The 26,429-nt window shown below is 37.0% G+C and overlaps 1 protein-coding gene and 1 long non-coding RNA gene across 3 annotated transcripts in view; one reads left to right on the top strand and one right to left on the bottom strand.

Annotated features, from left to right (window-relative positions):
* The first annotated feature begins 56 nt into the window (after window positions 1–56).
* On the top strand, window positions 57–25,220 carry NDUFS1 (NADH:ubiquinone oxidoreductase core subunit S1). 2 transcript variants are annotated; one of them, XM_008145242.3, is made up of 19 exons: window positions 57–474; window positions 3,228–3,292; window positions 3,797–3,888; window positions 6,252–6,359; window positions 7,058–7,134; window positions 7,528–7,609; window positions 7,701–7,831; window positions 8,497–8,682; window positions 10,354–10,488; window positions 11,087–11,201; window positions 11,976–12,121; window positions 12,455–12,583; window positions 14,421–14,550; window positions 18,148–18,308; window positions 20,200–20,354; window positions 22,149–22,324; window positions 23,423–23,557; window positions 23,657–23,729; window positions 24,894–25,220. In XM_008145242.3, the coding sequence occupies exons 2-19, from the start codon at window positions 3,232–3,234 to the stop codon at window positions 24,983–24,985; spliced, it is 2,184 nt and encodes a 727-aa protein (XP_008143464.1). In that variant the 5' UTR covers window positions 57–474; window positions 3,228–3,231; the 3' UTR covers window positions 24,986–25,220. The 2 variants fall into 2 exon arrangements, with proteins under 2 accessions (XP_008143464.1, XP_054578728.1); XM_054722753.1 differs by lacking the exons at window positions 57–474; window positions 3,228–3,292; window positions 3,797–3,888 and adding an exon at window positions 4,454–4,472.
* The window catches only part of LOC114232859 (uncharacterized), a 34,747-nt gene continuing 30,635 nt past the window's right edge, over window positions 22,318–26,429 (bottom strand). The window contains exon 4 of the long non-coding RNA XR_008557387.1: window positions 22,318–22,393. This is a non-coding gene — a long non-coding RNA (uncharacterized LOC114232859). The remainder of the gene's footprint in view (window positions 22,394–26,429) is intronic.

A 26,429-nucleotide genomic window follows, 5' to 3' on the forward strand; every position in this document is an offset into this window, starting at 1 on the left:
TCTGGGTTAAACGGCCCACAAATTTTCCGGGGGGGGGGTGTCTTTCTTTGTGTTGGGATATAAATTAACAAAAAGGGCATTTCTTAAATGAGTACCTCGGCGCCCCCCCGCCGCCCGGTTCCTGAAGACCACAGGAACCGCCCCTTGAAGCACCGGAGATGACCGAAGAGGGTCGGCCTCAGCCGCCCGGGAACTTCCGGCGGAACTGCGGATCCAGGCCTCCAATCCCCGCCTCCTCCTGGCAGGCTACGCCCTTCGCCCGGCTTTCTGTCAAATTGACGGAAATTGCCGAACTGACCCCGAGCGGGGAAACCGGCGAGTCTGAGGTTTCTCGTCCCTCCTGGCTTCCCGTCCTCCGGGCCCGGCTGTCGGAGTTAGCCGAGGCCGCCATATTGAATAAGCAACCGGGCGTCTAAGGGGGTCGGTGTGGTGCAGACAGTTCTGCCGAGTGCCCTCGGCGGCTCCGGAGAGAAGGTGAGGTCGTGTTTGGGTGAGAAGGTGGAGGTGCCGTGGCCTCAGGAGTTTATTTCTTGACAAAACTTTCCTTTGGCCCGGGAGACTCGCTTTCCCCTTGTCCTTGACTGGGCGCTGCGTCCCACCCCGCCTCCCCGGGAGCCCCGAGGGCCGGCAGGTGAGGTCTGCTGGCCGCGGTCTCTCTGGTCTGCTGGAGCAAGAAAGAAGGAGGCCCTGGGGAGCACTGGCCCGAACGCAGGCTTGGGGTGACCTTCCCTCTGCAGGGGAGGTGCAGGACGTGCCCCTTTCTGGAGAGGAGGACGTTTTTGTTCCTTGTGTCAAGTGCCCTAAGCCTAAAGACTGAGCCTTTTCTCCCAAATCAGTACCGAGCTGGTACAGTGCGTGCACGATTGCCGTAGCAACCGTCCACGCCTCTGATTGTTGCTTTGTTTTTGTTTTTGTGCATTGTTTGCGTTGGGTCGCACTTTTCAGTCCTTTCACGGGCGGGGAAACTGAAGGAGAAGACACGAAAAGTTAGCCCAAGGTCGCGCTGCGCGTGGCAAAGCCTCCCTGTTAGGAAGTTCCTGGGCTCTGGTGCCTGCTCTGCAAGGTGGTGGGTCAGACACAGCTCTGCCCCCAAACCAACTGAGGCTCAATGTAACGGGAACTGTTTCTGATGACTAAACATCAAGAGTTTTGTTTTTTGTTTAATGTTCTTCCCCCCCCCCACCACCACCACCAAATTGTGTGTGCATCGTTGATTTGTGATTTTTGAATCTGTCATTACTCGAATTCAGCAAATTGAGGTTTTAATAGGACAGATGCTTACTCATTCTGGAAGTTGGTGATTAGCCTATTTGATGGTTATTTATCCCCAGGGACCTGGTATTAAGTCTTCAGAAAAAGGAAATGACCAAAGGGCATCATCATTTCTTGTCCAGGAGCTTGCAGTTTAGTGGGTACTGAAGTTGGTTACTACCCTGCAGTTTGCTAGGGGGAATAAAGACGGATATACAAGTGTGTGTGCTGAGAGTGGGAGAAGGGGCACGAAAGAGCACTTGAAAACCGGCCTTAAGGGGCTAATACTGCCTGAACTCACTTCAGCTTGAACGGACATTTATTCGGCTCCAACTAATAGCACAGCCTAGGAAGTATGGTTTTCTGCTCTTTAGATCAGCAGAAACTCATTTACCAAAAACCATTCACTAGTAGGTGACAGACCTGATGGATGCCTGCCAATTCAGTATCACAGATTCAGAGTTAATGAGTTTTATGAATTATTGAAATCTGATTTAATGAAATTCCCTATTGTATGTCATCTATAACAGGTAATGTGAAACTTGATGCTTAAAACGTAGGTATATATACAAGGTGTCCCAAAAAATGTATGCACACTTTAACAGCAAATAGCTGTTAAATGAAAATGAAATGTATCTTAATAAACTGCCTTTAAAATTATATTCAAAGTGTGTATACATTTTTTGGGACACTGTACGTTATTTTCCACTCTCTTTACCTTGGAAATTCTTTATGTTCATATATTCTGATGACATAATTTGCATTTTTAAAAATCCCAAGTGAAAAACTACAATTTGGATGCTTTGCCCATCTGATCAATGGACAAAAACCTCTAAAAGTTCAGCTGACTTTTCTGTTTGCTCATATATGTCTTTAATTGTTGTTTAGGTAACCCGCTTCTATGTATTTCAGTAATTCAGCAAACCTTTTAGAGCGGGTTTTTTCACCGTCCAGCACTGTAGACACTTGGGATAACTCTTAGGGGGACCGTCTTGTGTTGTGCATTGTAGGATGTTTAGAGTACCCTGGCCTTGCCCCTAGATCAGTGATGGGCAACCTTTTGAGCTTGGTGTGTCAAACTTCGCCAAAAAACTGAGCATAACTCGGTTAGTGTGTCACTTTGAGGAAAAAACTAACTCCAAGACTTTAGTCGCAAATGTTTCATCCTCAGGAGCAGCAAATGTTTCATCCTCGGCATGCGGCCGCGTGCCATCAGAAATGGCTACGCGTGTCAGTGCTGACACGCGTGTCATAGATTCGCCATCACTGCCCTAGATGCCTGTAGCTTTTCCCCAGTTGTGACAACAGTGTGTCCAGACATCGCCAAATGTTCTCTGGGAAGCAGAATTCTTCCTGGTGGAGAACCAGTGCTTTAGACCTTACTGTGTCAGCCTTGGGGCTAGGCATTGAAGATAAGTTCATAATACAGTAGGTGGAGAACAGATGATTGCAAATCTGTAAGTTAAATGTACTACACAGCACAGAAAATGGCACTCCAGACACTTCAAAGGGCTGGGCTTGTGAGCTAGCTCAGAATATGTCAGGAGCATTTAGAATATAATTGCTAAGAATATTAGAAGGCTTATTGTTAGGAAATGAAGGTAGAAAGGTAGGCTTTACATAGATATTAATGATAAGCTCACTGTTATTCTTGAAGTTTATTTTATTGTATAATAGTATTTTAAGTGTGATAATTTGTTAATAGTTAAAAACAACAAAACTGCCCTTTACACAGAATTAGAAGGCCCAAATTTATATACCAGCTGCTGCTGCTTAGCTCCTTGACATGGTATAAGTGAGTAATCTCTTTGAGACTGAATATTCTCATCTATAGAATTTGAGGGGAAATATCAAGATTTGTCAATGTTCAATGAAATAATGTATGTGTAATGTTTTAAAACCATAAAATATTACCAGAAAGTTTGTAATTAGGGTTCTTTCTACAATAATATAACTCTTCTTTGTTTCATTCTTAGCAATATGTTAAGGATACCTGTGAGAAGGGCCTTAGTAGGCCTTTCTAAGTCTCCTAAAGAATATGGTGAGTATTTTTTTTTTTAATTTGCATTTGTTTGTACTCGACTTTCTATTTTTATAAATTCATAGGTCTATGGAATGTTTATTGAAAGACCCTAAACTCTTAATTTGTTTGAAATAAAAATAGAAAGAAATGACCCAAGTCAAGTAGGATAATTTGGGAATTATAACTTTACCTTAAACAGTTTATAGAAATCATCATGGAATATAAAGTAACTGAAACTGCCCATCAGTGCCGCAAATGAAAAGAAACAGTCATTCTGATTTTGAAAAGTGGTCTTCCCAAGAACATATTTTTAGTGGTATTAAAAGTTTTAACTTAAATTGCTATTAAAAGTAGACAACTATATTCTGTTTGGTATTCAAGATGATAAAGCTTTTTTGTAATTCAGTATTTTAAAAGTTTGAATCTAGAGAAATTTTAGGCTTCAGAGTTAATCCATTATCTTCTGCTATAATGAATTCACTGTATTAATCTATTTTTCACTTCAATATTTTTGATGGTCAGTTCGAACAACTGCCACAGCAGCAAGCAACTTAATTGAAGTATTTGTTGACGGCCAATCTGTCATGGTGGAACCAGGAACTACTGTCCTCCAAGTAGGCATATGTTCTAATTCTCTACTTTTGTGTATGTTCTGCTTTTTAGAAAAATACCAATTTATTTCTTTATACTGTTTATCTCTAAAATTTTCAAGATTCCTTGATAAATACTCATAAAAGAAATACAGGTACATGAAAATAACTTGGATTTAAAATCTTCCAAAGTAAGCTGTCATTTATCTTTCTGACTTTCTTTTATTTAAAATTTATTTTATTGATTAAAGAGATAAACATAGATTGGTTGTTCCACTTATTTATGCATTCATTGGTTGTCTCTTGTATGTGCCCTGACTGGGGATCGAACCTGAAACCTTGGCATATCAGATCAACACTAATTAACTGAGCTTCCCAGCCAGGGCTGTTTCTCACTTTCTTGGTGAACAATGGCAATTCTTTTGTTTCACTTCTGCCTTCTAAATAAATGCTCATTAAGAAATTTGAAGTTACTTAAAATTATTAGTTAATATAGGTAAGTTTGGGGGAAAAGTAACCTTTGTTTGTTGTGAGCCTGCTTGATGTTTTGACTTTCATGTAACCTTTCTATTTTCAGTATATTTCTAGGAGTATAACCTACAAAACAGGTAAGTGAAGGCCAGTACATTCTTGAATATTTAGTTTCTCCAAATTTATCCAGAACTAAGAAAATTGTTCATGCAGAAGTGATGCATTGTTGTATCTGCAAGTTATCACAGAGCCAAATGCGTGTGTTCATTTTAGCCACCATTTCTGGACTATCTGCCAGATAGTAAACAATGTGAACAATAAATATATAACGAAAATATATTCAAGCGCCCTGGACGGTTTGACTCAGTGGATGGAGTGTCGGCCTGTGGACTCGGGAGTCCCGGGTTCGGTTCCGGTCAAGGGCATGTACCTTGGTTGCGGGCACATACCCAGTGGGGAGTGTACAGGAGGCAGCTGATCGATGTTTCTCTCTCATTGATGTTTCTGGCTCTCTGTCCCTTAGATCATAATATATTAAAATATATATATATATGTTCAAGGTACAGTGCAGAGTATTTTGGCAGGAATAGGAGGTGGTAGAAAGAGATATTAGGAGCATCTCAGGTGATTCCTGAGGAGATTTGAAAGGATATAGACAAGGAAGATTCGCATAGTTTGGTATTGATGGAACATAAGGTATATGTCGAAGATGAGATAACAGGAAATCAAGTTATTCTGTAGGGAAGGTCCAATCATGAAAGAAGATATAAGCCATGTTAAAGAGCTTGTAGTTTCACCCATCAAGAGTTTTTGTGGCTATTGAGCAATATGTCAGTGACAGTAGGATGATGGCTTGGGAGAAAAACAAGACTGGACTGAGAGATAAGGAAGAGTATCTTGCGTTAGTGGAGCAGGAAATGAAAAGGCCTAAAATAGATGGTAGCAATGGGAATGAAAACAAGATGTTAGAGTTAAAGGAGAGTGAGAGGTAAGATAGGCCTTTAGGGATGATGAAGAGCAGAGGAATTTTTGTGGACTATTTGTTGGCTTAATTTGGGGTGAATTAGTAGGGGACAGAAATAGGTTGAATTTTAATTCTTTGGAGCATACACTTGCATAAATGCCTGTTTAAGTCTAAAGCTTGGAGAAGAGAGAACTCTGGGCTGCAGATGAACTAAAGATGTTATCATATAGAATGTGAGATAGTACAAAGGCTGCAATAATATCTCGTTTACTGCATCTAGCAAGTAGGAAGACTACATTTTTGCTGACTAGTTAAAACATTGGACATTGATGAGATTGCTTTAGAGTGAGGGCTTAAGGTGGAAGAACTAACTCTAGAGGAAATTTGAATATGCTTATTGTAGGCTCAGAGAAGGAGGAGTGCTAATTGGTAGATAGAACTAATCCCCCTTACTAGGCAAACGGGAACTGGGAAGAGCTTCAGTCACAGTGGGGGTGTGAGCCCTGGGTTGGCTATTTGGAGCCAAAGCTAGAACCAGATCATAGCCAGCGAGGCTGTGTGAAACGGAGTCTCTAATCTAAAGGAGGAGGCAAAGAAGATGTCAGCGTATGAAACCGCTGGGATAGAGTTTGAACGGGAGTGGTGAACAGTGGTTCAGAGTGGAAATGGGGAATCAAGCCTTCAGTCTGAGGATGCTTCATCTAGTTTCTTCCACATAAAGTGGATCCTTAAAGAGGCAGCTTCAGAGCAGACGGGTTGGAATCAAAGAGCAAAGGAAGGAACTCTCTTCAGGGATGAAGTAAGAATGAATGAAAATATAGATACTTATAAATAGGACTAATAAGATAGGTAGGAGTATGGCCTCACACCCCCGCCCCCCCTGTGTTTTAGGCACAACTAGAATGAGGTCAGGTTATTCTAATGCAAAACTTTTTTACTTGTTGTCTTCTAGGCTTGTGAGAAGGTTGGCATGCAGATCCCTCGATTCTGTTATCATGAAAGGCTGTCAGTTGCTGGAAACTGCAGGATGTGCCTTGTTGAAATCGAGAAAGCTCCTAAGGTACTTGATACCTAAAATTCCACTCCATGCTGTAGAAGGTAGAAAACTTTAAATCTTACAGCAAACTGTATTTAGAATCACTGTTATTATAGTGGAGAATCTAGTCCTGTTTACTTCTATCTGTAAATTTATTTTTTGTGTGATTAATTCTCTTCAAAAGTGGAAACACATTGATGAAAGTGCTTTGTAAACACAAGGGCTATAAAATTCTAACAAATTTAGAAATTAAAGGTGACTTTTTACAGCTGTCAATATTTCCAAATGGCTATATGACACACAACTAGGAATCTAGGATGTGGAGTTGCTAAGCAGTACAACAGAAATGCTTATGTTTTGTCATTTTCAGTAGAGAAAAGGGTACAGTGAAGAAGTTCACTTTGAGTTTAATTTCATTTTGGCTTATGCAGTTTTAATTCAGTAATGCCTGCTAATAAAAAAGCAGTTTTTTGATGGTGTGTTTCAGACCCTCTTGCATTGGTAGAATAAAATTAAGATGTAGAATGTCTTATTTGTTTCTAAAAGAAATATAAAGTATCAGATTATCATATTCTGAATATGAAAGTTAAAAAATTCAGTCTTCAAATATACTCTCTTTTTTTGCTTGTTTTCAAAAGTATAATTTAATGTTTTTATATGTTGGGTTACTTACAATTACAAATAAACACAAATGCTTACAGATGTTTCTATTGAAATTTCAGGTTGTAGCTGCTTGTGCCATGCCAGTAATGAAAGGTTGGAATATCTTGACAAACTCAGAGAAATCTAAGAAAGCCAGGTACTTACTGTTGCTTGGCTTAGTAACTTTTCTTAGAGCAGAAAATGATTGAACTGAGATTATTGCAGTGATATATTACTGTACTGGTCCTGATTTGCTTTGCATTTGTGTGAGTGTTTTTGTTTCAATTAATATGAATATTTTTTGAGGACCATTCAGCAACTTTCGGTTATTTTGTGTTGTTATAAGTCATAATTTTTTAGATTCTCTAATGATACTTTATTCTAGGCTTCTGTAAGCATTTTTTAGGTTGTGTTTAATACTTCTTGGATAATGGTTACATTGACATTTCTGATAATAACTAAAATTAATACTATATGATAGCATACATCTGTGAAGGTTATTTAAATAGCATATGAAAACCATTTTATATATTAACAACTTTTCATACAGGGAAGGTGTGATGGAGTTCTTATTAGCAAATCACCCATTGGACTGCCCTATTTGTGATCAGGGAGGCGAATGTGATTTGCAGGTATGTAGGCTAATCTTATAAATCTTTTTGGTTGTCTCAAGTTTTAATTTTATTACCAGCATTAGATTAACTCTCTTGTAATCTATTTAAGGACCAGTCCATGATGTTTGGAAGTGATAGGAGCCGGTTTTTAGAGGGGAAACGTGCTGTGGAGGACAAGAACATTGGGCCGTTGGTAAAGACCATTATGACTAGATGTATACAGTGTACTCGCTGCATTAGGTAATTCCCCACCCCACCCCCCTTTCTGGAATACCATTTGTATACTTATTTAATATTCATAAAATTTGGTGAAATAACACCACTTTCATTTGGTGGGAGAAGAAGAATGTTTTTAATATTTTTTTTGCATCAGCCAATAAAATGGATAAGTTGGTCACTTTTGGTTAATATCAATGTCAGTTGGATTAAAAAAATCAAAATCTATAAGCATTAACTGTGATAATTTGCTGAGCTATATACATGTAATTTGTGCAATTTCATGTATGTGTGTTATGCCTCAATTAAATGCAAACATTGAATTTTTATTTTTTTAAATATGTATTTTTATTCATTTCTGAGAGGAAGGGAGAGGTCAGAGATAGAAAGAAATCTCAATGATGAGAGAATCATTGATCAATTGCCTTCTGCATGACCCCCAACTGGGGATCAAGCTTGCAACCCAAGCATGTGCCCTGACCAGGAATCAAACTGTGACCTCCTGGTTTACAGGTTGGCAGTCGACCATTGAGCCACATCAGCGGGGATATTGAATTATTTTTTATCTATGGAGTATGCTCACCTTTGAAAATATACTCACATCTTTTTTTAGTGCTTGAAAATCATTGTAGGAAAGGAGATTAATTTTGCTGGATTTGACCATTTTATGGTATATTTTTATCTTGCAGGTTTGCAAGTGAGATTGCAGGAGTAGATGATTTGGGAACAACAGGCAGAGGAAATGATATGCAAGTTGGCACATACATTGAAAAGATGTTTATGTCTGAACTGTCTGGGAATATCATTGATATCTGCCCTGTAGGTGCCCTGACATCTAAGCCCTATGCCTTCACTGCCCGGCCTTGGGAAACAAGGTACTTATCATTGTATTTTTTGAATAATTTTTGCCCTTTGCTACTATTAAAAATTTTTTAAAGAATTTTCTTTCTGAGTGCTTTGGTCTGCTAAGTTATTATTTGTTTGCATTAAGTAAAATCCTAGTATATATATTTATTGATTTCAGAGAGGACGGGAGAGGGAGATATAAATATCAGTGATGAGAATCATTGATTGATTGCCTCCAGCACAGCCCACATTGGGGATCAAGCCCGCAACCCAGGCATATGCCCTGACTGGGAATTGAACCATAACCTCCTCGTTCATAGGTTGACGTTCAACCACTGAGCCATGCCAGCTGGGCAGATAAAATCCTTTTGCTGGAAAATAGTTATAGATTGGAGGATAGAATGAAACTGCAAATTTAAAATTTATGGTTTGTTTTTATGGTATATTAAGTTCTTAACTATATGAATATATTGTACTTTAACCAATTCCTATGATTAGACATTTTGTTTATATTTTTATAATTATAAATCTATGATAAACATTCATAAATTTTCTTGTATATCTCTGATTCTTCTGATTAAACCAAGAGATGGAGTAGAGTGCAACAAATTTGAATATTTTTAAGATTTTAGAAACATATAATCAAATTCCCCTCCAATTTTAAACTTCCACCAGAATTTATGGAGTTTCTTAAAATTCCAGGTGTCAAACATTGTATTTGAGTATGCAAAAGATTTGGGGGTGGAGAACAGTACAAAACAGATGTTTAGTTAGAGAGTTTGTTCCCTTCTCCTCAGCCAATAAGGCTTCCATAATCTGCCAGTAGATCTGTGTGTGGATAAAGGAGCACATTCAAAGTTCAGGCTGTTTTCAAGTTGGCCCAGCTGTGTTTTCCACTGGATACTTTGAATCTCAGTGTTGTCTAGGAGTGTGAATAGCTTGGGGCCCTCTCTGGTCTCAGCTGCACATATATGCAGTCTTTGCTAGGAGTGCTTGCCCCAACTGTGACTACAGCCTCTAGTACCTTTGGCTCTCCTCAGCTCAAGGATCTCCATGATATCACTTCCCCAGGCAACTATGCTCATTGCTCCAAATGGAGTGATTGTTATCTGCAGGAAAGAAGCTCCCATCTTCACAGCCTGTATTCTCCTGGCAAAACTTCCAGTTCACAGTGGTGGGAGAAGGGCTCAGAACTGCCCTCAGCCAGAATACCACTGATTGCCACTGTCTTATTCAAAGTTAAGCAGTTTTTCCAGGCTTAAGAGTTTCTCATGAGTTTCCCTTGGTAGGTTTCCAGAGTGTTGAATTGGTTGTTTTTGTTAATTTTGTTCAGTTTTATTTTTGTTTTTTTGGGGGGAAGGAATTGTCAAGCTCCTTAACTAACCAAGCCAGAAATCTCCCTTCTTGTTTATTTTGATACTCAGATTGTTTCAGATTTGCCCATGTAGAGCCCTTCCAGTTGGCTTCTATATCAGATAATAATTTTAAAGGCTTCAATTTTGCATTAGGAATTTATGTGATGTGTTCAAATATGAGGGTTTTTTTTTTTTAATTTTTTAAAAGCATTTTCTCTGAGTTACATTATTTTTAGAAATTCATAAAGGAATTAAACAGTTTTTTGTTTGGGGTAAACCAGATAGCGGAAACTTTATTCTTATTCATAAAATCAACATAGCAAATATATGTATTTATTTTCTCAGAAAGACAGAATCCATTGATGTAATGGATGCAGTTGGAAGTAATATTGTGGTAAGCACAAGAACTGGAGAGGTGATGAGAATTTTGCCAAGAATGCATGAGGACATTAATGAAGAGTGGATCTCTGATAAAACCAGGTATATGCTACACTGCTCTCCTTTTTTAAAAGAACTATCTTTCATATAGTTGCAAATTAATTAATGACTATAGACTATTGAATTCTGTACTATTGATATAGAGAATTGGACAAAACTAACATAAATAGTTTTAGATATGTTACTGGTTTTCATATTAACTTTGAGATATATCTTTTTTCTTTCTAAATGGAGAAATTGAAGTAGATGAAGATATGTCAATTTGTTCATTGGAGAAAATAAGCAAAATATAAGTTAGTTTATGCAACAGTTTTTTGATGAAATATTTAGAGGCACTCAAGTTTTATAAATAATGATTTAGCTTTTTCAGTTATATTATTTGTGTAATTTTAAGATTATTAAGGTAGCTAAAAATAAGTTATAAGAATTCAAGCTTTATAGATGGTGTTTTAGTTTTTATCTGATGTTCATAAAATATTTATTAGTTTACATCTAAAAAAACCTAGAACAATTACTTGTCAGGTGTTTATTAACTTACTTGATACTGAATTTAAATAACATTTTTTTTAGATTTTAAACTTGGAAATTATAGTTGCTTCTTTATCAAGATTCCACAAATGGTGTAATTTCTGTTATCTAGATTTGCCTATGATGGGCTAAAACGTCAAAGACTTACCGAGCCGATGGTCAGAAATGAAAAAGGGCTTTTAACCTATACCTCCTGGGAGGATGCACTCTCTCGTGTAGCTGGAATGGTAAAACATTGAAATATAGAATAAATAGTATTTGTGATTTTTCATTGACATCTTTGAAGAGAAGCAGGGATATATATTTCTTCACTTCTTTCCCTTTACGAAGATTATCTTTACCAAACATTTATTGAGAACTGTATGCCAGATGTAATGCTAGATGCAGGGATATAGAAATCACTAACACAGCTCCCACAGTCTTGTAGGGAAAGATACCTAATTAGGCAATTATCATATGCTGCTATGGGTAATTGTGCAGGAAATGACATATGACATATAAATGATAGATGAGTGGTGCTTAACCAGGCCTAGCATATCAAGGATGCCTTCCTGATAAGGTGACTTCTTAGGCAGAATTTAAGAATAATGAATACTAGTTTGCCAGAGCAAAACTAGAGGGGATGCCTTTTAACATGAAGAGCTTGAGGGAATGACAGATACTTGAGAAAAAGTTCTATTTAACCATAACTCCTAGTCTTCATCTTCTAGACCTCATTTTAAGGCCCTTTTGTTCCTAATTTAAAAGAAACAGCTTCCTTCCAAGTTGGTGTTATTAGGGTTGGTCCCACATATACCTCTGCATCTCACTGTTAGATTAATTAATCATTGGTGTGAAATTTTATTGGAAGTTTATTGCTTTTTTCCCTATTTGAAAATGATTATTTTTTTAATTTTATTTTTCAGTTACAATTGAAAATGATTATTTTGTTTTCTGAACTGTTCACTGTGGTCTTTGCTGAATGAAAACTTCTTAGTGATATCTTTTGCATTAATTTCCAGTTGCAGACTTTTCAAGGCAAAGATGTAGCAGCAATTGCAGGTGGCTTGGTGGATGCTGAAGCCCTAGTAGCGCTCAAAGATTTGCTTAATAGAGTGGACTCTGACACCCTGTGCACTGAAGAGGTCTTTCCCACTGCAGGAGCTGGGTGAGAATTATGAAGCTAGGATTTAGGTTTCCTTCCTTCCTGCCTCTCCCCACCCAACACATCTATAGTACTGGTATCTATGACTGAAATGTGACAACTTGGGTTCTCTAACATGCCCACCAATTGATTTTCACATATAGATCAGCATTAAATCAGGAGCTATTGCAGAATCCAATTATAAATAAGTTTCTGGAACTTCGATGTAATTTGGGAATACTTCATATAAATGTTTTGTCTGGGATTGCCATAGGTTTGTTGACATGAGAATATTTGTGGATTGTCAGTGTATATTAGTTTTAAAGTAAACTTGTATTTTTAATTTTGTATTTCTAGCACAGATTTGCGTTCCAATTATCTTCTTAATACTACAATTGCTGGTGTGGAAGAGGCAGATGTTGTCCTTCTGGTTGGTACAAATCCACGTTTTGAGGCACCACTATTTAATGCTAGAATTCGAAAGAGGTTAGTAATAGTATTCAGGTTTTAAATATATTTATGTGATAAATTGTTTTATATATGAAAAATTATTATTTTAGCTGATTTCTAAGTGTTAGTAAGAGTGAAACTTCAAAATACTATTGGACAGTTTCCAACAGGTCTATCCCCCTCTCCTCCTAATGATCTTTTTATTTTTAAACTAGAGGCCCGATGCACGAAATTTGTGCATGGGGGGGGGGGTGTCCCCTCAGCCCAGCCTGCACCCTCTCCAATCTGGGACCCCTCGGGGGATGTCTGACTGCCGGTTTAGGCCCGATCCCGGGGATCGGGCCTAAACCAGCAATTGGACATCCCTCTCAAAATCCTGGACCACTGGCTCCTAATCGCTCACCTGCCTGCCTGGTCGCCCCTAACTGCCCCCTGCTGGCCTGGTTGCCCCCAGCTGCCCCCCCCCCACCTCCCGCTGGCCTGGTCACCCCACACATCCTGCTTGTTCAGTCGTTTGGTCGTCCCTCACTAACCCCCCCCCCCTGCAGGCCTGATCATAGGTAGCCATCTTGTGAGGGTGTGAGGGTTAATTTGCATATTACCTCTTTATTATATAGGATAATTCAAGATGCTTGAAATGATCTTTGTATGCACTCTATTTTGTAATACTGTTCACCCAGATTAACCAATGTTAACATTTTGTCATATTTGTTTTATTATTCTTATTCCATGTAGATATGTGTGAATGTAATTTTCTGAATTGTTTGAAAGTAAATTTTAAACATGATGCCTTTTTACTCCTAAATACTTCTATGTGGGTTTTCTAAGAACAAGGGACATTCTCTTAAATAATCAAGTATTTAGTATTGATGCAGTATTATTTATTCCACAGTTTATGTCTAGATTTTACCAATTTTCCCATAATTGTTTTAGAGTAATTTTTTTCCTGCCAGAATCTAATCTGGAGTCACACATTGTAATTAGTGTTATGACTCCTCAGTCCCTTTTTTGGGGCTTTTTTTTTTTTTTTTTAAGAACACAGGGCAGTTATTTTGTAGAATGCCTCTCCATCTTTTTGTATCTTAGAGACCTATGGATAGGTCAATCATATAATTTATTGTCTAAACCGGGACACTGTTGAGAGTGAAATAGGGAGGTGTTAATTACTCCAGGATAACAGTTAACAGCCACCACTGTCTCAGACAAATCAAAATATGTGCTCACCGCATTTATTACTATTTTGGAGGAACTGGATCCATACTTTCATGTCAGAGAGAGTAAATATGAATGAGGTAGTTTGTTTTCATGAAATATATATATAATGTATATATTCCTCACTCGAGGATATGTTTATTGATTTTTAGAGAAAGGGGGAGAGAGAGAGAGAAATAGTGGTGTGAGAGAGAAACATTGATTGGTTGCCTCCCATATGTGTCCCAATGGGATCAAACCTGCAACCTAGGTATAGTCCCTGACCGGGAATTGAACATGCAACCTTTTAGGTGTACCAGATGATGCCTCCCAGCAGGGCTTTGATGAACTATATTTAAATGGCTTTAGTGGATAATTAGGACATAATTCTGTTGTGTAAATATGGCAAATATATGGATCATTTATTCTAAAATTAGTCTTTATTTATAGCTTGTTTATACAGTTAGCATTCTTACACAGAAAATTAATTAATTGAATACCTCTGTATTTTTGCAGCACTTTATTTTGAAAGGTACACAGTAAATTATATCTGTTAAGTAAATGTTCTGCTAATGTTTTTGTGCTTTTAACATTTTGTAATATAAATAACATGTAACACTAGCATTAATGAGACCAATAGCTCAGTAATTTAGCTCTAAAAACTTTGCTGTTTTTATTTCAGCTGGCTTCATAATGACTTAAAAGTGGCCCTTATAGGCAGCCAAGTGGATCTCACTTACAGATATGACCATCTGGGAGATTCTCCCAAAATTCTTCAAGACATTGCTTCGGGTACCCATCCATTCAGCCAGGTACTCTCAAGTTATATGTATTTACACTTACTGATTTTTAAGTATTGTTAAAATTTCTTGCTTTTGTAATATTATGTGATTACTGTTAAAAATTACAGCAGTATAGACAAGATCATGGAAGTAAAACATTCAAAATCCTACCGCCCGAAACAAGTATTGATAATACATTATAATCATCTCTCTGTTCATATATAGAGCAAGATAGATGAATAACAGGCAGACAAAAATGAAGTGATACCATACGTGCTGTTTTTATTTACCAGAGTTTAATTTTATTTGAAATTATCAGAAAAGACATTGACGTGAAACTGAAAGGATTAAACCTTAACCTTCAATGAAGTCTTTCTTATTCCTTCATTGTTTTAATTTTTACCCGAAGATCTCTTTCCATTGATCTTTAGAGAGAGAAAATGGAAGGGAAAGAGGGGAGGGGAGAGAGAGAAACATCCATGTAAGAGAGGTACATTGACTGGTTGCCTCACACATGCTCCCTGCCTGGAGGTATGTGCCCTTGATTGGGAATCAAACCCATGGTCCGCAGGCTGATGCTCTAACTACTGAGCAAACCGGCTGGGGCCGTGGTCGGCAAACTGCGGCTCGTGAGCCACATGCGGCTCTTTGGCCCCTTGAGTGTGGCTCTTCCACAAAATATCACAGCCTGGGCGAGTCTATTTTGAAGAAGTGGCGTTAGAATAAGTTTAAGTTTAAAAAATTTGGCTCTCAAAAGAAATTTCAATCGCTGTACTGTTGATATTTGACTCTGTTGACTAATGAGTTTGCCGACCACTGGGCTAGGGCAATGAAGTCTTTCTTTATTGCAAGTTATTATGCCTAAAAGGAAGTTAACCAGTTCTTTTACATGACCTTTTTTATTAGTGGATTCTTTATAAATATTCATTTTATTGCTATCTGTAGATTATAGTTGTTTATTTCTTTTTTTTAAAGAGGGGCTCATAGGTGCACTATTCCTTGAGTTCTTGCTTGCTCGAGAATGTCTTTATCTAAACTTCATAAACACTCCTGTTACTGTGGAGAAGTCTGACATCAGCTGTATTCTCCCAACCCTGTCCTATTTTTTTCTAGTCTAGATACTTCTTTTCTTGATACTTTATACTTGATTTTTTATCCTTGAAAGTTAATAACTTCACCAGAAAGTGTCTTAATGGTGGTGGTTCTCTATCACTTTTTATCGGAGATGGTGTGCCTTTCAGTCTGAAGATTCCAGGTTCTCTTTATTTTAGAATGTGTGTGTGTGTGTGTGTGTGTGTGTGTGTGTGTGTGTGTGATTATTTTTAAAATGGAAGGGGTTTTTGTTTCTCATAATGGTTCTGGAGGTAGGTAGTTTGACAGATGATGCAGGTTTCCCAGGATATCATCAAGGAAGGGGCCTGCCTCCTTGCTCTGCTATCCTCGCTGCATTTGCTCTCATGTGTTTGTGTGAGCCCCTCCTCATGGTTCCAAGATGATTGCTTCATTTATAGCCTCAGATGTAGATAAGAAGAAAGTCAGGTGCAAAGGGACAAGCAGCCAAGCCCTACTTGTTTAAAGAGTAAAAGCATTACCATGATTACAAGGATCCAAATACTAGTTCTCATCCTCATGCCCCAGAAGATGACTCAGTGTTCTTCAGGAAAATTTGCTTCTATAATAGATTTAATTGTATGTTTTTTATTATATAATTAGTTCTATTCTCTTTTTTTTTTTTTAACATGTGCCTTTTAAAAATATATTTTTTTATTGATTTCAGAGACGAAGGGAAAGGGCGAGCTAGGAACATCAATGATGAGCCCTAGCTGATTTGGCTCAGTGGATAGAGCACTGGCCTGCAAACTGGAGGGTCTCGAGTTTTATTCTGGTCAAGGGCACATACCGGGGTTGTGGGCTCGATCCCCAGTAGGGGTTGTGCAGGAGGCAGCCAATCAATGATTCTCTCTTGTCATTGATGTTTCTATCTCTTTCTCCCTCTCCCTTCCTCTTTGAAATAATGTAAAATACATATATATATATATTTTTTTTTTTTTCCTTAAGAAACATCAATGATGAAAGAATCATTGATGAGCTGCCTCTGCATGCCCCTTACTGGAGATGGAGCCTGCCACACCAGCCGGGCAATTCTGTTTTCTTCATCAAGAACTCTTAACCGCCAAAACCGGTTTGGCTCAGTGGATAGAGCGTCAGCCTGCGGACTGAAGGGTCCCAGGTTCGATTCCGGTCAAGGGCACGTACCTTGGTTGCGGGCACATCCCCAGTAGGGGGCGTGCAGGAGGCAGCTGATCGATGTTTCTCTCTCATGGATGTTTCTAACTATCTCTCTCCTTCCCTCTCTGTAAAAAATCAATAAAAAAATAAAATAAAATAAAAAAAGAACTCTTAACCATGCAGATATTGGATCTTCTTTTCTATCTTTTCTGCCATTTTTTTCTTTGTTCTTTTTCAGTTTGTTTTATATAATTTTTATAGCTTTTCTTGTTCCTGTATTTACAGTCATGTTTTATTTTGTTCTCTATTGTTTCTGGAATGGTGTCCATATCTAATTTCTCTTCCAGTTCTCTCCTTAGTTCTGATATGAAAATCTCTTAATTGTATTATACCCTCTATTATGTCACTTATTTGAACTCTTTTTTGTTTGTTTTTAATGTCTTTACTGATTTTTGGGGGGAGGGGAAGACAAAGGGGGAGGAAAAGATAGAAACATAGATGAGAGAGAAACATCAACATTGATTGGCTGCTTTCTGCATGCTCTCTGCTGAGAATTGATACAAAAACCAGGGCATGTACCCTGGCTGAGAATGGAACCAGTGACCTCTTGGTGCATGGGTCAATCAATGCTCAACCACTGAGCCACACTGAAATCTTTATTTTTTAATGCGATAAAAGTGTGTTTTTCGTTTTGTTTGAGGCTATTGAAACTTTATCTGAACTCTTCACATTTCTTTGGGAAAATCCTCTTGCAACGAATATATCCTCCTCTTTGTAGTACCTAGGCATAATTCTCATGCTGATTCTTTGATTAGGGCTAGCTGTCTGTTGAAGAATGATACAGAGGATGGGCAGGAGAGTGAGCTATGTAGTCCACAGCTTTACTTCTAATTTTTTCATCTTCTACCAAATCTGTAGTTTCCTTTCCTCTTGGGATGCACTGCCCTCTTAGTCTTTGGCATTCAGGAAGTTCCTATGTTTGAAAGCAAACTGCATTGGGATCTAGCGATCATTGCTTTCCCTACCGCCTCCTCCCTGTCTGGGACCTAGTGAGTAGATAGAAGACAGTAGACATGGTACCTTAGCATGGTTTCTCCTGTTCCACAGTACCATCTGAATCTCAATAGAGAACATTCCCCAGTTTTTCTGACTCATAGTCTTCCTGACCAAAGATGGTTTGGCTTGGATTTTGATTCCCAGTGCTTACTTTTAGAAAATCTGTTTTATCTCGTGGTACTTGTTTAATCATTTCACATAGCATTGGTAATTTGATTAATTATGGCTGTATATGTGTCTATATGTTGACTAAACTTGGGGACAACATATTGTAGGTTCAAATTTGGTTAAGTCTAGTTTTCATGTGTTTTTAATGAAAGTTAAAAAAATTTTTTTTAATAGGTCCTAAAGGAAGCTAAAAAACCTATGGTGGTTTTAGGTAGTTCTGCGCTCCAAAGAAATGATGGGGCAGCAATTCTTGCAGCTGTTTCCAGCATTGCTCAAAAGATTCGGATGAGCAGTGGTGTTGCTGGTGATTGGAAAGTTATGAATATCCTTCATAGGTATGTTGAATATTGTTTTACATAATATAAAATTCAAGTAATTTTGTGTTTAAGTGTATTACATTGTCACATTTAGATTTACAAACAAATTAATATTTAACAACATTATCTCAGCTGGTATGAAATAGAAACCTTTATTTGTTAGAAAAACCCAAGATAATAAAAAATATTTTAAAATATCCAAAATTGCAGTAAGTGCTGAGAAAATCTTGAAAATCTGAATCAGTATAACTTGTTTCAAAAATTGCAACGTCTTTGATTAAATAGTGAAAATGTAAGCTAACGAGAATATATCTGGTTTTTAAAAATATATATATTTTATTGATTTTTTTTACAGAGAGGAATGGAGAGGGAGAGAGTTAGAAACATCGATGAGAGAGAAACATCAATCAGCTGCCTCCTGCACACCCCCTACTGGGGATGTGCCTGCAACCAAGGTACATGCCCTTGACCAGAATCAAACCTGGGACCCTTCTGTCCATAGGCCGATGCTCTATCCACTGAACCAAACCAGTCAGGGCTATATGAAGTGTTTTGGTGACTATATTCATTGAATTTCTTAATGCAAGTTTAAGAAAGTTTGAAAGAGAAGAAAGTATATGAAATAAAAATTATCTTTATTCCATTATCTGTAGATAATTACTATTGCTATTTTGGTGTACTCTTGTCTGGTCGTTTATTTCCCATGTAAAATAGTATAGTCGAAATCATACTGTGCGTACAATTTTGTGTCCTGATTTTGATCGATTTTTATTACCAAATAAAAATTTCTTCCTGGTATTAGAAATAATTAAAAAAAAATATATATATATATATTTCTTTATTGATTTCAGAGAGGGAGAGAGAGAGAGAAACATCAATGATAAGAGAGAATCATTGATTGGCTGCCTCCTGCACATTCCACCCTGGGGTTTGAGCCCACACCTGGGCATGTGTCCTGATCAGGGATTAAACCGTAACCTCCTGGTTCATAAGTCAACATTCAACCACTGAGCCATGCCGGCTGGGCACCACTTTCATTTTTAAGATAGGTTTGGCTATTCTGGGTCTTTTGCATTCCATATGAATTTTAGGATCAGCTGGTCAGTTTCTGCAAAGGATTCAACTACGAATTTTTTTTTTTTTTAATCTTCACCAGTGATGTGTTTCCATAGATTGGAGAGAGAGAAGAATGGAGAGGGAGAAGGAGAAACATCAGTGTGAGAGAGAAACATCTATCTTCTTTAAAAGATTATTTTCTAGTAAGAATAATATATGTTCACAGAAAAAAATTCCATAAAGACACACCATTGTGTTCATTATAGTTTTCTCTGAATTACAGTTTTATGAGTGTGTTTAAATTTATCCCTTTTGGCTTATCATGTGTTTTATGACTTAACTGTATGGAATAAGAATCAACTTAAAATAATTGCAACTGGCAGAAAGCTTCCAAAATTATTTCATTGAATATTAGCTAATGAAGAAACACAGTGTCCCTAGACATCTTGTTTGTTTGTTTGTTTTTTGCCATTCTTAAAAGTAAAAGACTATTATTTCTGCTTTTGACATCTGTTTTAAAGGGATAAAAAAGATGAGGGATGGTTTTTGACAGCATGAATAGGTAGATTAGGTATCACATTAAAAAAATTTTTTTTAATCCTGAGGACATTTTCATTGATTTTCAGAGAGAGAGTGCAAAGCATCAGTGTGAGAAAGAAATATCGATCAGTTGCCTTCCGTTAATGCCCTGACCAGCTAAGGATAGAAAGGGCAACCTAGGAATGGAACCCTTGACCTTTGACCTGTTGGTCTATGGAAAGATGCTCCTACCAACTGAGCCACACCGGCCAATGGTTATTTAGTTTTTTATAGTGAAACATGGTACTTATGCTAAAAATCCCTAATTCTACAGGATTGCAAGCCAAGTAGCTGCTTTAGACCTTGGCTATAAACCTGGGGTGGAAGCAATTCGAAAGAACCCTCCCAAAGTGTTATTTCTCCTGGGAGCAGATGGAGGTTGTATCACTCGACAGGATTTGCCAAAGGATTGTTTCATTATTTATCAAGGTAAGTAGCATCTGTGACACCAGAAACAAAAGAGAATAGTACACTGTGTATATTAGAAACTGTATGGCAATATAGTCAGTGGATTGAATATTTTCCATTCAGGATTTGCCCACATACACCCTCCCAATATTTTTAAAGCCAAGTTATAGGTTTTATTTGTTATATAGTTGATATTGCTATTAAGAATTATTACTTTATTTGATTTAATAATAGATTAAACCTAAATGCTCCTAGTAACAGGAATGATTAAATTATGGTTTATTTTTACAGTGAGATACTATATAACATTAAAAATCAGCTTTTCAAAGAAGCAGTGTAAAAAAGTTAAAAATCATGAGTCCTAGGTTACAGGAATTTAATGCATCATATTTAACAGTGCTCCTTGGGCTTTTTATATTTATCTCATTTTCTTGAACTCTCACTCATTGTAAATGAAATCAAGTTTCCCTGGAGTAAATGGAAGTCTAGAGTTTTCTGGATATTTTACAGAGAAAGGTATTACATAATTTTCCACTTCATTTTCCACATAAACACCATAAATTTACAATAGGCTTTTTATGGAAGTAGTTTGTATTTTTAGTTTCATAAAGTTAAACCAAAATGCATAAACTCAAATTCTAGTCCTATCCAAAGATAATTATTGGTGGTGGTTTGTTGTTGTTTATTAAGTAATTTATTTTTAATTTTTATTATTTTGAGAGAAAGAGATTTGCTGTTCTACTTATTTATACATTCAGGATGAAACCCACAATCTTGGCATAAGGGATTGACGCTCTAGTCAGCTGAGCTACCCAACTAGGGTGATGATGGTTTTGATATGCATGCTTCATACATTTTCCTAGGCATATACAAGCATGTATACAAATGAGATCAACGTTTATATGTTGTGCTATAACTCTTCATTGAATTTCTTTTTCCCCAAAAAAAGTTTTGTTAAACTATTAGTGATTCAGTATACTATTTTCTCTTTTTTTAAAAATATATTTTATTGATTTTTTACAGAGAGGAAGAGAGAGGGATAGAGAGTTAGAAACATCGATGAGAGAGAAACTTCGATCAGCTGCCTCTTGCACACCCCCTACTGGGGATGTGCCCGCAACCAAGGTACATGCCCTTGACCGGAATCGAACCTGGGACCCTTGAGTCCGCAGGCTGACGCTCTGTCCACTGAGCCAAACCGGTTTCGGCAGTATACTGTTTTCTATCATTTTCTGTATATACCCTTTTTAGTATTATTACTGTCTTATTCTTTTTTTTTAAAGGGTGTTGTTTTGTGTGTGTGTGTGTGTGTGTGTGTGTTAATGTATTTTTATTGATTTCAGAGAGGAAGGGAGAGGGAGAGAGAGATAGAAACATCAATGATGAAAGAGAATCATTGATTAGCTGCCTCCTGCACGCCCCCTACTGGGTGGGGATCAAGCCTGCAACCCAGGCATATGCCCTTGACCAGAATCAAACCTGTGACCCTTTAGTTCGCAGGCCAACTCTATATCCACTCAGCCAAGCTGGCTAGGGCATTTTCACTTTATAATCATCAAGAGAAATAATATACCTAGTTGCCACTATATATGTGTATGAAGTATATATTTGCAAACAATCTGGGAAGATACATATCAAATACTTATAACAGTAATTTTCTTTGGGAAGGGAGTTGAATTGTGGGCAAGGTTGGTTTTAATCTTTATTCCAGTATTTCAGTATTTTATAATTTTTAAAATGTTTACTATGTTCACGTAATAGTACCTAATCAGTTTTTTACTAAAATGTTGTTTGCCATTTTCTGTCTTTTCACAGGACATCATGGTGATGTTGGAGCTCCTATTGCTGATGTTATTCTCCCAGGCGCAGCTTACACAGAGAAGTCTGCTACTTATGTCAATACCGAGGGCCGAGCTCAGCAGACTAAAGTAGCAGTGACACCTCCTGGCTTGGCGAGAGAAGACTGGAAAATTTTAAGAGCCCTCTCGGAGGTATTTATTCTCGGTTGCTTGACATGTTAGCTTGTCAGAATGGTTTTCAAAGTCAAGGAATCCACAAGTCTGTAATGCAAAGATGATTTGAATTATCTCTAAAGGGAAAATGTGTTCAAACAATGGAAATTTGAGATTGGTATTTTAATTTTTGACTTGTCTTAAATTTAACTTTTTACTGTAAAAAGAATCATCATGAGATTTAAAATATTGTACAATTGTTTATAAGCTATATATGATCAATAACAGAAGCAGTCACATTTAGCATAGCATTATCTCTTTAGTCATTTATTTCATAATCAGTCTATTTTCTAAAGATAAATTACTAATGTACTGACAGCTATTTATGAATTACCAGAATTTTTTACAATTGTGCCCCCCTCTTACCCCCTTGCTTAATATACACACTAATGGACACCAGTAGATTTTTCAGTAGTACTATATTATTTCACCATAGTCGCAATTACATACATGGATGAGCAAAAGTAGGTTTACAGTTGTATGTGCAACACAGCGTTTATTCTTATACTAGAGGCCAGGTGCACGAAATTCATGCACAGATAGGGTCCCTAGACCTGGCCGGAGATCAGGGCCGGCCATGGCCTTCCTTCATTCCATGCCGCCCCCTGGTGGTCACATCATGGTAAGCGTTCGAACTCCCAAGGGGACACTTTGCATATTAGCCTTTTATATAGAGAGATTTATTTATTCACTAGAGGCCCAGTGCCCAAAATCACGCAAGACCCAGACCTGCCGCGCCGGTGGGACTCCAGACCCACCATACGTGAGTAGCTCGCCGCAAGCCCTGCCTCGCCACACAAGCCCCTCTGTGCCATGAGAGCCGAGATCTCCAAGTCCTGCTCCTCCGCCGCAAGCGGCTTGCAGGCTGGGGGGAGGGACCAAGAGGTGCCCTATGCACCTCCTGGTGACTGGTGATTTGGGCGTTTCAGCGTTACGGACACTGGCCTTTTATAATATAGATTATTGTGTTATTGTCCATATAAACAATTGTGACTCTACTTTTGCTCATCCATGTATTATTTGAAAATTTTAAGTGTTAAAGCTTTATGTCAAATTTTGGGTCCTGATACGTTATAGATTGCAGGCATAACTCTTCCATATGATACTCTGGATCAAGTAAGGAACAGATTGGAAGAAGTCTCTCCTAATCTTGTTCGATATGATGATGTTGAAGGAGCTAATTATTTCCAGCAAGCAAGTGAGCTCTCCAAGGTAAAAATTTACCTGTATGCAGTTTTCATAACAGTGTATCCTTCAGGTAACAGTAGTATTTTTTAATACTATTGTTGATCTCTTACTCCTCTTTTGCAGCTAGTGAACCAGCAACTACTTGCTGATCCTCTTGTTCCACCTCAGCTAACAATAAAAGACTTCTATATGACAGGTATGCAATTGTCAACATGACTGGCAAGTATGAAAGGTGGTAAGGAATAATTCAACATTGTGATTATAACCTGTTAGTATTTAATATTTTTAATTTTTGAAGATTTTAAAGTATCAGAACTAGTATAATTCATATTTCCTAATTTTACTGTAATTCCCTTTTCTGAAATGTAAGGAGAGTTTGAAAATGCAGGAAAAGTTAACAGATTTTAAATATAAAATTTTACTGTTGTATTTAAAATCACTGTGTAGCAATTTAGGGAGAATTTTTCTGTGAAAGTTTTCCTGAGAATTACAGTAGAAGAAGCAAAATACTTCAGTGGTGAAATGTGTTAAATGGTGCTTCTGATGGAAGGGGTTAGGAATGTTTTTAAGGAATGCAGAATAATTGAAACTTGTTTACTGCAACATCTTACAACACTTGATATAACATCTAGGTTATGAGGTACTTCATAGATGATTTAAACATTTTTTTATATCTAAAAGCAGGTAGGAGTATATTTTAATATTTTTGGTACAATTTATATCTAAGGTTATTTTTAATAGGATGTTATGTTATAAAAGTTGTATTCATTGTAGAATATATGCCTAAGCTAAAAATAGCAAGAAAAACTCACTATGACCCAACTACTCAGAAATAACTATATTTTTTTAACATTTTGGCCAATCACTCAGGGACATATACATACATTATTTATTTTATCAAAAACAGATTATTCAGTTACTATGGGTTTTTTGTTTGTTTGCTTTTTATAGCTGTTGAAATTTAATTCATATGCCATGAAATTTACCGATAAAGTATACAATTGAATGCATTTTAATACCCATTGTTGTGTGACCTTTTTTTCAATTACAGCATATATTTACTTTACATATTTTTCCAGAGTCTTTAATGCTTTTCTAGAACATGTTTAATGGTTGCATACTGGCACATTGTTTGGCTATATAAGATTATTTAATCATACCTAGGAATACTTATTAAAAACATTTAGCTAATAAGGGCTTATCCTCTGAATTTGTTGGTTGATCTCACAAAATTTACACATGGTTGCATAACTTTATGTAGCCTTTTTTTTTTTTGTTCCTGAAAATGTGAAACAGAGTTTTACTATGTGCTTTCTTAAAGTTGTATTATCAAAATTCAACTTCTCTTAATATCTTTCAGATTCAATTAGCAGAGCCTCACAGACAATGGCCAAATGTGTTAAAGCTGTCACAGAGGGTGCCCAGGCAGTAGAGGAACCATCCATATGCTGAACATCTACCAGTTTTGCTACAGATACTTAATGGACAGTTATGTTGGAGTGATCTCTTAGAGGTTTATCTCTTTAAAAAATAATCTGAATAATGTAATATTTAAGGTTCTATCATGCTTATTTGAAAAAAATATTGCAATCATCAAAGAACTTTGAGCTTCCAAGAATGTTTATGTATTGTGTGTAAACATTAAATAGTTTAATAAACATGTACACAGATTCTTTTTCATGTAAAAGCATTGATATTGATAGTCTTTGTGACGAATACAAAGAAAATCCTTAAAATATGAATTTTTGTTTATCTTTATAGGTCATTTTATGTTTGTAAATGGGTAAAAGAAGCAAATCTTCCATTAGGACCCCTTTTTTAATTTGTTTGTTTGTGTGTTTTTTTATTGTTGTTGTTAATCCTCACCTGAGGATATTTTTTCCCATTTATTTTTAGAGAGAACGAGGGAGGGAGGAAGAAATATTAATGTAAGAGAGACACATCAATTGTTTGCCTCTGCACGAGCCCCAACTGGGGCCAGAATCGAACTTGCAACCCAGGTTTGTGCCCTTGACCGAGAATCAAACCTGTAACCCTTCAGTGCGTAGGCCGACACTCTAACCACTGAGCAACACTGGTCAGGGCAGAACCCTTTTTTTATTGTTAAAATAAAGATTTAAGCATTCTGTCAGGGTGAGTACATAGAAAAAATACGTAATCATATACTGTATGTGTCCTGGAAAATTATAATAATGATAGCTAATGATTATTCAACGTTTTCTGTGTGCTAAGTAACCACTAAGCTTACATGTATCATCTTGTCCTTGCTCTGACTCTATGAGGTAGTATTATCTCATTTTACAGGTGAAGAAACTGAAGCCTAGGTATATTAGGTAGCTTGCTCAAAGCCACAGCAAAAAAGTCAGACTCAGTCTCTGACTCCAAAATGTATTGTTCTTAACTGCTTCACATAATTCCCTGCCACTGATGCATATTCTAAGAATTGGTATTGAGGAGCTTAATGGGTAACACATTTTTCTGTATTCTCTTAAACCTGTTTATGAGACATTTTTCTTTGGATAATAGATTAAATGTACATACACCTACTGGGAATGAGGGAGGTCTTGAGATCTATAATGTGTGTCCTCATTGATGTTTCATATTCACTATATTAGCACCATGTATAGTATTAAGTCAAACTTCCAGTAATAGAAAACAAACTAATAGCTTTTATAATTTTTAATTGTCAAAACAAAGTAAAAATTTTACAGCTAATCTTGGAGGTAATCTAAAGCTATATTAAATTTTTTCAAAATTCATGTTCAGAATCCTTTTGTTTTGTAATCATTATTCCTTTCTGCTTTCCTGATATAAACTCAATTCCATTGATTGTAAGGGAAAGTCATATCTAATGTAAGCTCCAGGTCGTATCTTTTTTCAGGAAAAGCATTTCTTT

Source organism: Eptesicus fuscus, chromosome 11 (genome assembly GCF_027574615.1).
Source record: "Eptesicus fuscus isolate TK198812 chromosome 11, DD_ASM_mEF_20220401, whole genome shotgun sequence".
NCBI lineage: Eukaryota > Metazoa > Chordata > Mammalia > Chiroptera > Vespertilionidae > Eptesicus > Eptesicus fuscus.

Excerpts from the sequence above, each read along its gene's own strand:
- NDUFS1 (XM_008145242.3), top strand. The coding sequence starts at position 3,232 with ATGTTAAGGATACCTGTGAGAAGGGCCTTAGTAGGCCTTTCTAAGTCT. Across the intron at positions 8,683-10,353 it reads GCCCGGCCTTGGGAAACAAG|AAAGACAGAATCCATTGATG; the intron begins GTACTTATCATT and ends TTATTTTCTCAG. Across the intron at positions 23,558-23,656 it reads AAGCAAGTGAGCTCTCCAAG|CTAGTGAACCAGCAACTACT; the intron begins GTAAAAATTTAC and ends CCTCTTTTGCAG.